Consider the following 14,773-nt stretch of genomic DNA (forward strand, 5'->3'; position numbering starts at 1 on the left):
ACTGATGGAAAATACTTTTTTGAATATCTGGAATAAATAATATATAAATATAATGGAAAATGTATCATGTTGTATTATGCGCTACTACATGTAGTTTTAATTTTCACCGATAATCATTCACACAGAATGTGCCATTAGTTTCATGGAAAAACATTTGAAACGAATGGAAACGGTGATCAGAGAAAAAACAGGAAAAATCGATGGAAAACGTCAGTTTAAAGTGAATCGGCGTCAAAACCATATCTGTCCGTTTGTCATTGTCTCTGTTAATTGTTTCATCTTATAAATAACAAAATATTACTTTTGAGATCTTATAAAAGGTAAATACAATTTGTGATCATTCTTTCTTTTTAAGCATCCGAAAGTTTCAATTCTTTTAAAAAAGAAATACGTTTCGAAGCTCGCGTGTAAGTTATCGTAAGTGTTGGTTTTACAAAATACTAATTATCATTTCATTGTTCTTATGCAGTTTCGCTATGAGTTATCCACAAAAGAAGCCAAAATTGTCACACTCACATAACCAAACGGTGGCAGGTCCATCAAACGACGAATCTCCGCCGAAAATATTCAAATTGAACATCGATTGCTTTGACGAGATATTTGAATATTTGAACGTGAAAGATTTGTATTCATTCGGTCAAACATGCAAGCGAATGAACAAAGTGGCCGGCGAATATTTCAAACAAAATCATTCATCGGCTCAAAAACTCTGCCTATATGATGGAATATACACGAAATATTCGAACAAAGATGGTGTTAGTAAACACATTCAAACATCTGGTTTCAATAAGTTCATGCCGTCCGTTTCAATTGAAGTCGTTCCATACAAATATATTAAATCGCACATCACTGAATTTGAATCAACTAAACACATTTATCTTTCGGAGTTATGTATTAATAACGAAACAGTTGAGCATTTTAAACAACTATTGCCCCCACTCGAAATTGTACAACTCGAAGATTGTGCGATGTATGGTGACTTTTACGATTTGATACTGAAATATTGCAAGAATTTGAGAAAGATTTATTTTCAAGATTCATATTTCGGTTTCCAAATAAATGGTAAAACCAACTGGCTACTACAAGAATATCCAAAGCTTGAACGTTTAGAATTGACGCCTGATGATACCAGTCAGATTGAAGAGCTACGTGAATTTTTCGTACGCAATCCAAATGTACAGAGATTTTCAACTAACTCAGAATTTTTGTGGGAGAATGCTGACATATTTTTAAATTCCAATGCAAAATTGGATATTTTGGAACTTAAAAACGTTTTGGTTTATAAGCAGTCTCCGTCATATGTGAAGCAAACGTTCGACTTATTAAATCAACTCCATGAACAAGGCTTCTATAAACGACTATACATTTACTTCAATAATGTTGATGAAGGGGAAAGCATTTCATTGGCCTCACTCAGAGGTCTCGAGCTATTGTCCATTCGGAGTTCTCGCGAGAGTTATAATTTAGCTCAATTGACCAATCTGAGAGAGTTAATCATTTTGGATCCATTGGATGTCAAGGATATGGAGATCTTAGCAAATGGCCTGACAAAACTCGAACGTCTTTACATTGATGAGGCTAGCATCGATGAAATTATACCATTCGTTCGTCGATCACCGAAATTAAACAAAATCAAATTCATACCAAAGTGGAAAGGTGTAGTTTTGAATTTGGCAATGTTGAATGCAGAACGTGCAAAGTTGGCCGGAGCTCTAAAAATAATATTTTATACGCGTGATGATGTTTTCTTGGCTACAAAATGGACGACCAGAAACGGTGACACCAATTTGAGCTTCATTGAAATGAGACGATCGGATTCATTTGAATGGAATCCTCATTATCGTTAATGAAAAAAAGTTGAAGAAGTTTGTCTTTGTCTTACAATTTTCATATTTCACGATACTTTTTCAATTCCAAAAGTGAAATAGTACAGAAGAATTGATTCAATCATAATCTGAGTAAATTTTTGAATAAAGGGAAAACCGAGTTAGTTATGCAAGTCTTTTTCTCTTTCAAAATGTAATTTGATAATATTAAGAAATAAACTCCTGGAAAAATGTTTCATTAAAAATAAAGAATAAACGATTTTATTGGAAAATGTAACATATAGTTTTCATTTTTACTGACAATTATTCACACAGAATATGCCACCAGTTTCATAATTTTAACGAAAATGTTTGAAACGCTTGGAAAAGCGTGGAGCAAATAGGAGAGAACGATTGAAAACGTCAGACTGAAGTGAACAAGCGTCAAAACCATATCTGTTCGATTGTCATTGTCTCTGTTGATTGCTTCTTCTTATAAATAACAAAATATTGCTTTTGAGATCTTATAAAAGGTGAATACAATTCGTGATCATTCTTTCTTTTTTAAGCATTCATTAAAGATTTAAATTATCATAAAAAAACAAATTCATGTCGATGTTTTCGTGTAAATTGTCGAAAAGTGTTTGTTTCAGAAAACACTAATTCACATTTTATTGTTCTATTCTTATGCAGTTTCGCTATGAGTAATCCAAAAGAGAAGCCAACATTTTCACACTCGGATAATCAAAATCATAAAGAAGATTGGGGTGGGTCCATCAAACGACGAATCTCCGCCGAAAATATTCAAATTGACCATCGATTGCTTCGACGAAATATTCGAATATTTGTCGCTGAAGGACTTGCATTCCTTCGGTCAAACATGCAAGCGAATGAACAAAGTGGCCGGCGAATATTACAAACAAAATCATTCATCAGCTCTAAAATACTGCAAAGAAGATGGTATTTACACGTTTTATTACGACATAGATGTCAATCATAAACCAATTCGAATATCCGGTTTCAATAAATTCATGCCATGCATTTCAATTCTGTACAGTGAAAATATCGATTCTCCTTATATTCATTCTCATATCAATGAATTTGAGTCAATAAACCAAATTAAGCTCAGGGCATTAAATATTGACGAAAAATTTGATCTCTTTAAACAATTGTTGTCCCAACTGCAAATTATACAATGCACTGGTTGTTCGGTTGTTGGTGATTTCTACGACTTGATATTGAAATATTGTAAGAATTTGAAGGAGATTCATGTTGAATATTTGGTAGCCGGTAGCCGCATAAATCGTAAACTTAACTGGCTATTACAAAAATATCCCAAGCTTGAACGTTTGACATGTATGCCTTGTGATTCTTATCAATTTAAAGAGATACGTGAATTTTTCGTACGCAATCCAAATGTACAGAGATTTTCAACTTCTGCCGAATCCTGGTGCAAGAATGGTGACATATTTCTGAATTCTAACGTAAAGTTGGATATATTGGAACTAAAAAGATCTCGCATTCGTTATTGGTTGCAACCACATGGAAAGAAAACGTCGGAAACTTCATTTGAATTATTAAATCAACTCCATGAACAAGGCTTTTATAAGCGACTATACATTTATATCCGTAGATTGAGTGGAAAGCGTATCACTCAATTAGCTACGTTCAAAGGTCTCGAGTTATTGTGCATTCTTCTATTCGACAAGAGTTATAATTTAGCTCAATTGACCAATCTGAGAGAATTAATCATTTTGGATGGATCGAGAGCTCCAAAGGATATGGAGATTTTAGCAAATGGCCTGATAAAACTCGAACGTTTTTATATTGATAATGGTAGCATCGATAACATAATGCCATTCATTCGTCGATCACCGAAATTGAACAAAATCAAATTTTTACCACGAAACAAGGGTGTAATTTTGAATTTGACAATGTTGAATAGTGAACGTGCCAAGTTGGTTGGAGCACGAAAAATAATAATTTATACGCGAGATGATGTCTTTTTGGCCACTAAATGGACGACCAGAAACGGTGACACCAATTTGAGCTTCATCGAAATGAGACGAGCTGATTCGATTGAATGGAATCATAATTATTAGCAAATGAATTGTGGCTGTTGTAGAAAGGCACATTTCGCATTTATATTTTTGATTAAATTACTACTTTTCCATATATTTCTTTCTATGATAAAAATCAAATCGAAAATCTTCATATAAATAAAGTGATTCATACCATTGTAATAATATTATCATATGATTATTATTTTTTAATAAATCAAAACTTTAAACCTTACAATCAAACCTTACACGTCAATTTTCTTTTAATGAAATGTCTAATCTATTCAAAGGAAACGTCAAATTTTTATCTGTCATCCTCTTTGTGTTTTGTTTATTTGACAAAACTTATTATACTTGTCAAAACCACTGGAAACTTTATATAATGCAGCTGTCATCGATTGTTTATAAAGGTTGGCCTCATTACATCGTAATCACGTAGTTTTCACTTTAAAGTTTCATTGAAATTGGCTTTTCGTGTAAGTATAAGTGGTAAAGCGAATTATTCTCTAAAATATTTATCAATCTATTTTTTCATCAAGCCATCGTTACTTGTTACTATGAGTCATCAACCAAAAAGGCAAAGAAGTTCTCATCCAAACAATCAGAATCGTAATGACGATGCGATCGCGGGTCCGTCGAATATGGAAATATCGCCAAACATATTTAAGCTGAACATCGATTGTTTTGACGAATTATTTGAATATTTGTCGCTGAAAGACTTGCACTCATTCGGTCAAACATGCAAGCTAATGAACAGAGTGGCCGGCGAGTATTTCAAGCAAAATTATTCATCGGCTCCAAAATACTGCAACAAAGATGGAATTTACATGATTTATTCGAACAAAGATGGTGTCGTATCAGAAGTAACTCAAGTACCAGAATTTAATCAGTTCACTAAATGTATTATATTTAAATTTCATGAATACTTTGGCCAATTGATGGAGGACTTTTTTACACATTCTGTTGAAGCTTCACGCGCTTCAAACGAAGCGCTTCATTATGCTGAATCTCATATCAGTGAATTTAAGTCAGTTGATCACATAACGTTGAAGCGATTCGGTAAAATAAATCAACAAACAATTAAATTTATCGAACATTTTTTGCCTCAATTGGAAAGTGTAAAAATCAATACATCGAAGATAACATGTAATTTGTACGAAGCGATGCTCAAAAACTGTCACAATTTGAAGAAGATTTATGTTCAAAAATCGTCCATGATTGATAATAGCTGGATTTCACAAGAGTATCCCAAGCTTGAACATTTTGAACTTTTGGACGACAATCAACATCAATATAATGAACTAGGTGAATTTTTTGAACGTAATCCAAATCTCCAGACGTTTTCAATTAATTTTCGCATTTTATGGAAAAGTCGTGAAATTTTTTTAAATTCGAAAATAAAATTGAATATATTGGTACTAAAGATCGTAGGTGGTGATACATATAGTGGCGGACATTTGAATCAATTTGAGGACTTATTAAATCAACTCTATGAACAAGGGTTCTATAAAGAATTGCATTTTTATAATAATGATAAAGATAACGCATACGCATATAGTGATTCCTTGACTTCGTTCAAAGAGCTCAAACTATTGTGCATTGAAACATTTGATCAACGCTTTAATTTGCCCCAATTGATCAATCTGACTGAATTATCGTTCGAATATCTACGTGAATAGAATGTCAAGGATTTTGAATTTATAGCAAGTAGTCTCGTGAAACTTGAACGTCTTTACATTGGTAACTGTGAAAGCATGCATGTTATTATGCCATTCATTCGTCGATCACGAAAATTGAAAAAAATCAAAGTGACACGATGGTTAGAAGGCGAAGTTCTGAATTTGCCAATGTTGAATGAAGAACGCGCTAAATTGGCCAAAGCACAGAAAATAACGTTTTATGTGCGTGACGATGTCTTCTTGGCTACTAAATGGGCAACCAGAAACGGTGACACGATTTTGAGCTCCATCGAAATGAAACGAGCTGATTCGTTAAAACGGCATTATTCTTATTGAATACAATTTTTGAAAATGCAAATATTCATGTGTGCCAATTCGTTTTAATGGATCTTTCCCGTATAATAAGTTTTTTTTCTGAAATATAAATTTAATAATTCAAACTTTCTTTAATTCAATCGCAAATGTACCTAAATAATGTACAGATTTACATTTTGCAGAAACAAATTACAATTGTAACGAAGCATTACAGTAACGTCATTACAATTGTAACGTTAGATTCTAGCATTACCAGTAATAGCTATTGCTATTCTTATAACATTGCTGGCAATGCTTCGTTACAATAATAATGTGTTACTCAACGCTTCCGCTAACGTCAAAAATCTAACATTAATAATAAGACTTTTCAATACAACTTTAAGTCGGAAATATATTTACAATAGATGGCGTCTGTGTCTGCTCTAAGCTCATCATTGAAGTTTTTCATCAACCCAATCAATTTCAATGCTGAGCTTGGAGCAGACTCAAGCTCCATCTATTGTAAATATATTTTCAACTTAAAGTTTATGTTGAAAAGTCTCAATATTAATGTTAGATTTTTAACAATACGGGTAACACATTGTTATTGTCACAAGACATTATCGGTATTAGGTATTGAAATTGTTAGATGTTAGCATTACATTAAAAGCTATTATAATTTTATTAACTATTACAGACGTTTATGTTAATGTAATGGTTAGTAACATTACAATTTCAATGCTGGTAAATCTGTAAATAATGTGTGGACGTTTTTTTACTATTTACTTATTTTCTATTATTTTCATATTGTAAGATTTTAGACGGTTTTATATTGTAAGATTTGAAAAAAAAAATGGAAATAAAATCTTTTATAATCAATCAAAATGAGTTGAATTTATGGCAGACCTTTGAATCAAGGGAAATAAAAAAGTGTTTTTTATTTTAGGATCGACTTGGACCCCAGCGACTATTTTCGCAATAATGTTTCAAACTTGAGCTAAAAAAAATCTATGCCTATGATATCCAGTCATCTCTAATATTAGAACAACTGACGTCAGGAACATCAATTTCTTTACAAGAGAATTGACTCACTTTCAAAAACTTGGAAACACACACACAAATAAATTAAAATATTGCATCAGATTGAGAACTTTCTGAGAAATGTTTTTCTTACTTATTCAGTGAATCATTAAATTGCGTTGGGTCACAGTATTGTATTTATTTGATTTCATATGATTCGATGAATTCGACATCACCGCGATGTATTACACAGATATACACACTGACTCCGGTTCTGTTACTTCGTATGTGTTGTAAATTAGGGTAGGTCAATTGATCCATTTCCACGGAAAACCACCATTTTCACCATGAACATGTGTCATACGATAGAGGACATCGCCGATAGTTACTGTTTTCTTGGCTGTTTTTCTCATGTTCATGCAATTTACATAATTGGTACCGAAATATACAGTAATATAATTGCGTAAATCATATTTTCAAACCATTTTTTTGTCTATTCAGAGGAATTGCGCGAATATAATTTCACAAAAAAAAATGAAAACGAACAATAATAAAGAGTCTTACGGGAGTAAGAAAGTTCAAAATAATATTTTTTCGATTTTTCAAGCCTTTCAAGCGGCGTAAAGTTTGAGGCCAAAAAATATGTTTCAATTTTGGCAACAAAATATTCTTTAATTTAATAGCAGAAGTACTCGAGGAAAGATTTTCAGAAATTATTTTTGAAACACTTTTCATAACTAAAGTCACAAAAAATTTGGATTTTTGTATGGGAGCCATGTCTGTATGCTACCTTAATGGTGCGAAACTTTGCACAGGTTGTTTTTCACAAAACATTCGGTGGGTTTGGAGAAATTTCAACCAAAATTAAGAGTACTTACCATGAAAACTTTGTATGAGAGGTACCCCTAATTTTGATTGAAATCTCTCAAACTTTCAGAATGTTATTTTTTGTGTAAAAAATAGACTGTGCAAAGTTTCACGTCATTAAGGTAGCATACAGGCATGGCTCCCATACAAAAATTCAACTTTTTTGTGATTTTTTCAAAGAAACTGTATCAAAAATTGATTGTATCTCAAAACTAACCTCGGATTCGGTTTTCTCGTACCAAAAAACCCCCCAATACATATTTTTGAGTGTTTAAGTCTACATTAAGTATGACTTTTGGACGAAAATTGGACTCTTTTTCATAGGTATCACTACAGGCATGACATTTTTTTCCATCAACCAAAGTCGCTCAAAAGCTAATGATTTCTATTCCTCGGGACCCCCAATCATCCTTTTAAGTCAGATTTTGTATTACCTTGGTCCTGTCACTCACTATTACTTTTCCGCACACCTAGTGTAGGGAAGGTATTGTATTAGGCCAAAAAATTAAAGTCATCTCAAAACATGTTTTCTATGCATATTTAATGTAGAAAACACGATTGGAGATGATTTTGGGGCATATTAATGTGCATCGCTGTGTGTGATGTGTCCTGTGTCCTGTGGCGTGTTGCCAAAATTTGTTAACTCGATAAATCTTCTTCCAAAAACTCAATTCAAATTCTGACTTTGCAGGATGATTTGGGACTACTAGGAGACGTGCTGATTAGTTTTTGATCAATATCTGTTGACCGGTGTAATTTTTTTTGGTCCGAATGGACACAATCCATACATTTTACTTTTTTGATCATTTTTCAACCATTTTGGTGACACGATGGTTTCGTGCTCAGACATGAAATTCAAAATCTGACTTTACGGGATGATTGGGCATTACGAGGAATAGATCTGGTCAAATTTTCAACGACATTGATTGATCGATGTAAAACTTAGACTCTGAAGAGGCACTTATGAGAAAAATGCCTTAAAATGATATTCTTTCAATTTAAACGCTGAAAGAATGTGTAGTGGGGGGTTTTTTGGCACGAGAAACCCGAATCTGATGTTAGTTTTAAGATGCAATCAGTTTTTCACAGACTTTTCATACAAAAATCCACAAAAAATTTCATTTTTGTATGAAAGACATGCCTTTGTGGTACCGTAATGATGTGACACTTTCAACAGGCTATTTTGTTTGATTGAAATTTCTTTAAACTTGGTGTGATTATTTATTTTGATAAGAAAATAATATTCACAAGTTTTCACGGTAATTTAAGTTACTGCAACCATACATAGACCATCATTTCTGTTTATTCCCAAAATTTCGGTTCCATGCGGAAAAGTCAGCTTGCATACGTAAGCCTCTTTATATATTATGTCATTTGTCAATAAATTGCGATGTTAAGAAATCAGAGAAGTTCACAAAAGATTGTGTCGTGTTTCTTTACTTTCTTTCATTTATATTGCCATTGAAAGCTTTTCAATCGAAGAAAAATTGATTCGTGATATTTCTATCGGGTAAATATATTCGTAAAGTGGTTGTTCTTTGAAAATATTAATCATGATATTTTATTTCTTCATTATCCAGTGAATCTACGTCACATATGGGTAATAAACAATGTCCATCAAGTACGGAGTCGTCACAAATATTTAAATTGAAAATCGATTGCTTTGACGAGATATTTGAATATTTGTCGCTGAAAGATTTGCATTCATTCAGTCAGACATGCAGGCGAATGAACAAAGTGGCCGGCCAATATTTCAAACAAAATTATTCATCGGCTGAAATATTATGCCAAAAAGATGGAATACACATGTATAATTCGGACAATGACGGTGCTAAAAGTGAACGCTTTCCAACATCTGGTTTCAATAAGTTCTTGCCGTGCATTACACTTTATGATCGTAAACTCGGTCCTCTCAAATATATTAAATCGCACATAAATGAATTTGAGTCAACTAACCACATTTGTCTTGAGCATCTACGTATTAATAGCAAACGAGTTAAGTATTTTAAACAATTGTTGCCCCAACTGGAAATTCTACAACTCAGATTTTGTTCGATGGACGGTGACTTTTACGATTTGATATTGAAACATTGTAAGAATTGAGAGAGATTTTTGTTCAAAAATCGGATGTTAGTAGTCGCATAAAGGGCAAAATCAACTGGCTATTACAAGAATATCCAAAGCTTGAACGTTTCGAATTGATGCCTAATTATTCTTACCAATTTGGAGAGCTTCGTGAATTTTTCGTAAGCAATTCAAATATACAGAGGTTTTCAATTACAATACAATTTTTGTTGGATAATGCTGATATACTTTTAAATTCCAATGTAAAATTTGATACATTCGAAATAAAAGAATTTTATATTTATGCGCGGCCTTCGTCATGCGGGAACCAGCCGTTGATAACTCCTGTAGAATTATTAAATCGACTCCATGAACAAGGCTTTTATAAGCGGCTATACATTTTCACCAATGAAGAGAAGAGAAGAGCACTTCATTTGCCTCACTTAAAGGTCTCGAGTTATTGTCCATTGGACAGTTTGAAAAGATTTATAGTTTAGCTGAACTGACCAATCTGAGAGAATTAATCATTCGAGGTGGATGTTCGGTCCAAGGCTTCTCCAATGATATGGAGATTTTAGCAAATGGCCTGAAAAAACTCGAACGTCTTTACACCCTTTCGGCTAGCATCGATGACATCACGCCATTCATTCGTCGATCACCGAAATTGAACAAAATCAAATTCATACCATGGGACGAAGATGTAGTTTTGAATTTGGCAATGTTGAATGCAGAACGTGCCAAATTGGCCGGAGCACGAAAAATAATAATTTATACGGATGATGATGCCTTCTTGGCTACTAAATGGACGGCCAGAAACGATGACACCAATTTGAGCTTTATCGAAATGAGACGAAAAGGTTCGTATGAATGGAACCATCGGTATTACTAGGATGTTAATTTAGATGAACACAGTTCATTCAAATATTTACGATTGATTCGTAAAAAAATACGATCGATAAGGTTTTTATGTATTTTTCTAAAGTTTATATACAAAATATAATGAATAAATTGAAAAATACCAATTTATATATTACATGACAATTTATTCATAATTAGCACTTTTCAAGCTTCACGCCGTTCAAATATAAATTTATTTTTCCTCCCTCTTCTGTTTGGCATTCATTTCTTTTCTGAAGTAAGTTAATGTGAACGCCATTAAGCTTCTGTATTGGTGCGCAAATTTCAAATTTATTAATAATTTCCATCAAGTAACTAACGTTCATGTACGTCATTTTCGATTGAAATAAATGTGAATTATTCCAAGTCTCATCAGAAAATATTTCGCGTGTAAGCACATCAACTTATTATAAATTTTAATTTATGTGCAGAGCACCTTATATACCGGTCTTTGTGATAACATCTCTGAGGAACAAAAAAATACTTGAAAATGTAAAAAGACACCATCTGTGCAAATATTTATTAATTGTATTCCATACAATTAGAAAAAATTGGAATTAAATTTGGTGAAAGAAGATTTATTCTATTTCATCATGTAATGACAAAGAGAGACCGCATCATCATTTTTTACCTTTTTGAATTTTACATAATTCTACACTCTTTATTTTTTTTCAATAGCTTCTTTGGTGCGGGCTTTTTTGTTATTTTAGAAACTGGTCGCTTCATTGTTGCACCCGAAGTTGATGGTCCTTTGGACGTCTTGGAAGGTTGTGGTCTTTTGGACGTCTTAGAAGAGAATGATTTTTTTGGTGGCTCAGAAGATGATGGTTCTTTTGGTGGCTCAGAAGATGATGGTTCTTTTGGTGGCTCAGAAGGTAATGGCTCTGAAGATGATGGCTCTTCTTGACCTGATTGTTCCGGCGAGGCTGGTTCCACAACGCCTTCACCAACAGTTTCATATAATGTGGTCAATTGTTTTAATGTATCTGGAGACAAGGGCTCTTTGAATTCATGGTGTGTCTGAATCTCTTCATCTGTTTTATCGTTACCCAAAATCTTGGATATAATTTCCTTTAGCTTGGTGGCAAAATAGCTTGACGCTTTTTCTTCATTTTTGTTTGAGGTTTCTCCAACATGTTCTTCAAGGTATGTACCATCCCCGCTGACAATTGCGTGGTATAATTCCTGCACAAATCGAAGATCTTCTTCGGATGTTGGTTTGACTTCATGGAATGCTTCAATCTCTTCATCTGAAGGGGGTAAGAGATTGTAAAGTAGAGAACCTGGCCTTACAGTTCTATCGCCGTTTCCGCCAGCACGTACTTCGGCTATTAGAAGCTTTGTGTAAAAATTAAAATTTTAAGTTAAAAATGAATTTATTCATTTTCTGAATAATAAGTTTACTTACTCCAACGACTCCAATGAAAAATAATATGGTAAATTTGGAATTCATCTTTTTTCGGTGGGTCGGTTTAAAAATTCTTGAACTTCTGCTACACAAAGTTGCGGATTTACTAATAATTTTCCATGAAGTGACTTTCGTTTATATACGTTATTTTCGGAGAAGTAATAAGTGACATTTTCCATTTTTTGTCAGAAAATATTCCACGTGTAACTGTATATATACAGTAGATAAGTATTTAAGTCTTTGGTAAACATTCCTCAATTTACAAAATATACCGATCACGCTGTATGTACGCTCCCCAGAAACAATGAAATAATGAATATTATAACTGTTAAAACACCATCTGTATGAATAACAAGCGATATTATTCATCAATAATACACATTACACATACAAGTTTGGAATTTTTTCAATTTTTGTTCAAGAATAATCATTCGGTTTTTGATCTATAACAAGTAAACGGATACTTCTTTGTGGTGTCATAAATTTAGAAGGAAAGAACCATTTTCTCTACAAAAACTGAATGTTTTAATTGGAAACTGAAATTTACAAATGCATTGAACTTGATTACAAAAGAGTGACGCTCTCCTTAATCTAGAAAACTTCCAAGTTTCCTTGCGAGTCGGTGGCAACATTGGTATGAAAAAAAAAAAAAAATACAAACATGGTATTTTTCATATGTTTCATCAAATCGGATGGGGCAGCTCAAAACCATATACTTTTTATTTTTTGGGCTAGTCTAATATCATATACATTTTTTGAGAAAAATATTTTCAAATAAAAAGATATGACTGGGAGAACTTTAAATTGTTTGGGCGAAATGTAGGATCGATTTAGCAAAGTAAAAACCTCGAGAACAAAATTACAACTTAAAATATAAAAAGAAATGTTTATTTGAATCGCTTCTATAACGTCAACAAAACTGTTTATTCCATATATTGAAAACTATGTAGAAAATTGTGTGCTATCTAAATGCCACTATATGTAAATCTCTTATTTGCATACACACTTGTAAAACAAACTGTTAGCACTCAATCCGTCGTTAATTTTTAACACAGAAAATGAGCAAAAATACGAGATAAATTTTTTTGAAATCGAATTATTTCAATCCATTTCTTAAGAATATATTGGTATAACGGTTGGGAGTGTGCGTACAATGACCCTTAACCTCATATTACATACTCAAACCTTAAGCAATAAAAAACCAGTTTTTGGTCTGGATCGAGTATAACAAAAAGCATTTAAATAAAGCAGAAAGTCAGAAGTATCCTATGTTCCATTGAGAGCAGATTACTAGTGGATATATCGCGAAGCTCTTACGTTTTCTGCCCAAAAAGTGTTTTTTTTTTTCAATTTAATTTTGTTTGCACGCAGTGAAGAATAAAGTTTTTACTGCGAAGATGACGAAAATTAAATATTTATTTATTTCATTATTTTTGTGTGTCAAAGTGCGAGCTATTTGTAACGATTTTGATGTAAACGAAGAGCTGATAACTGCTGCTGCACAAGGTTTTTATTTTCACAACACTTATTCAGAAAGATTTTCAATGAAATCAAATCACACTACCTTCCATTTCATCTAGGTAATGCTGAAGCAATAAAAATGTTAATCGATCGAGGCACAAATGTGAATGCAGTAGATTATGCGAACAGAAGTGCGCTTCATATAGTAGCGGCAATGAATGGTAGGAAATTCAAAAGGAAATGTTTACGATGCAATTTAAACTAATCAATTGTCATGCTTTCTAGAGAAAACAGAAGTAGTCACAATTCTAATCGAACTTGGAGCCAATGTAAATGTTGAAGATAAATACAAAAATACACAGCTCATCCGTGCTGTTGCGAAAAGTGCTTCACTATGCTTATAAGAAAAATGATAATTATGCGCCTGATAAAGTTGTAGCTTTTTAGGAATTTTGGGAAGCCTTTTTGTACTATTCTATTTAGATGACATGGAAGTGGTAAAATACCTTATTGAACATAAAGCAAATGTAAATGCCGAAGATGAAAACAAACGGAAGGTGACTCAACAGCCGACTGGGGTAAGTCTACAACTTCAATGTTGGGAAGACATATTTTTTAACTAAGTTTAATCACGCAAACGTTCATTAGACTTTCTAGACGATGAAGAAATATCCAAATATTTAAATGAATTTAAAGGTGGCGAGTGAGCGGTGAGATTCGTTCGCTCACTTATCAATACGAGCTCCAATTGATGAAATAATCCTTCATCTTATAATTAAAATATGTTGTTTTACTCGAATGAAAATTAAAGTGACTTAAAATTTAATTGAAATCAAAAACGCAGTATATTTTTGTTTTGGATGAAGTTTTTGTTGGAAATAAATTTCTTCAATTTTCAATTCGTTTTTTTTTGTCTATAGAATAGTATCAAACGATACGAGACTAGAAAGCTTTTGGTTTCCTTGAAAGTCCCAACCAGACTTCTTAAATCCAACGCAAATCGAATGGTCTATATAAATTGTTTTTACGACTTTTTTAAAGAAAATTTTGACGATTGCACTGTAAGAAGCATACATGAGCACCTTTGCTCTGGGCTCTAAGCCCGGATAACCCCCTCTTAAATCGTCCGAGGTAACCCGGTAAGCAAGTGTGTTTTCGCTAGTTTTTTTTTTTCGATTTACTAAGCTTTTTCAGTAAGAAAGTGAAGACCTTCATTTT

At 32.9% G+C, this 14,773-nt stretch overlaps 4 protein-coding genes across 4 annotated transcripts; 3 read left to right on the forward strand and 1 right to left on the reverse strand.

Annotated features, from left to right (window-relative positions):
* Window positions 1-202: 202 nt before the first annotated feature.
* Window positions 203-2,045, forward strand: LOC116349276. Its single transcript, XM_031780640.1, has 2 exons — window positions 203-320; window positions 470-2,045. Exon 2 carries the CDS (start codon window positions 477-479, stop codon window positions 1,845-1,847), a length of 1,371 nt encoding a protein of 456 aa, XP_031636500.1. The 5' UTR covers window positions 203-320; window positions 470-476; the 3' UTR covers window positions 1,848-2,045.
* A 181-nt stretch (window positions 2,046-2,226) lies between these two features.
* Window positions 2,227-4,034, forward strand: LOC116349275. The gene is made up of 2 exons (XM_031780639.1): window positions 2,227-2,338; window positions 2,499-4,034. Exon 2 carries the CDS (start codon window positions 2,696-2,698, stop codon window positions 3,905-3,907), a length of 1,212 nt encoding a protein of 403 aa, XP_031636499.1. The 5' UTR covers window positions 2,227-2,338; window positions 2,499-2,695; the 3' UTR covers window positions 3,908-4,034.
* A 203-nt stretch (window positions 4,035-4,237) lies between these two features.
* Window positions 4,238-6,653, forward strand: LOC116349274. Its single transcript, XM_031780638.1, has 2 exons — window positions 4,238-4,341; window positions 4,405-6,653. Exon 2 carries the CDS (start codon window positions 4,423-4,425, stop codon window positions 5,542-5,544), a length of 1,122 nt encoding a protein of 373 aa, XP_031636498.1. The 5' UTR covers window positions 4,238-4,341; window positions 4,405-4,422; the 3' UTR covers window positions 5,545-6,653.
* Window positions 6,654-11,177: 4,524 nt separating this feature from the next.
* On the reverse strand, window positions 11,178-12,214 carry LOC116349273 (proteoglycan 4-like). Its single transcript, XM_031780637.1, has 2 exons — window positions 12,095-12,214; window positions 11,178-12,024 (listed from the first exon to the last, which is right to left on the reverse strand). The coding sequence occupies exons 1-2, from the start codon at window positions 12,137-12,139 to the stop codon at window positions 11,329-11,331; spliced, it is 741 nt and encodes a 246-aa protein (XP_031636497.1). The 5' UTR covers window positions 12,140-12,214; the 3' UTR covers window positions 11,178-11,328.
* Between the last annotated feature and the right edge of the window lie 2,559 nt (window positions 12,215-14,773).

This window comes from Contarinia nasturtii, unplaced genomic scaffold, assembly GCF_009176525.2.
Source record: "Contarinia nasturtii isolate CC-2019 unplaced genomic scaffold, AAFC_CNas_1.1 Cnas_scaffold_2856, whole genome shotgun sequence".
NCBI lineage: Eukaryota > Metazoa > Arthropoda > Insecta > Diptera > Cecidomyiidae > Contarinia > Contarinia nasturtii.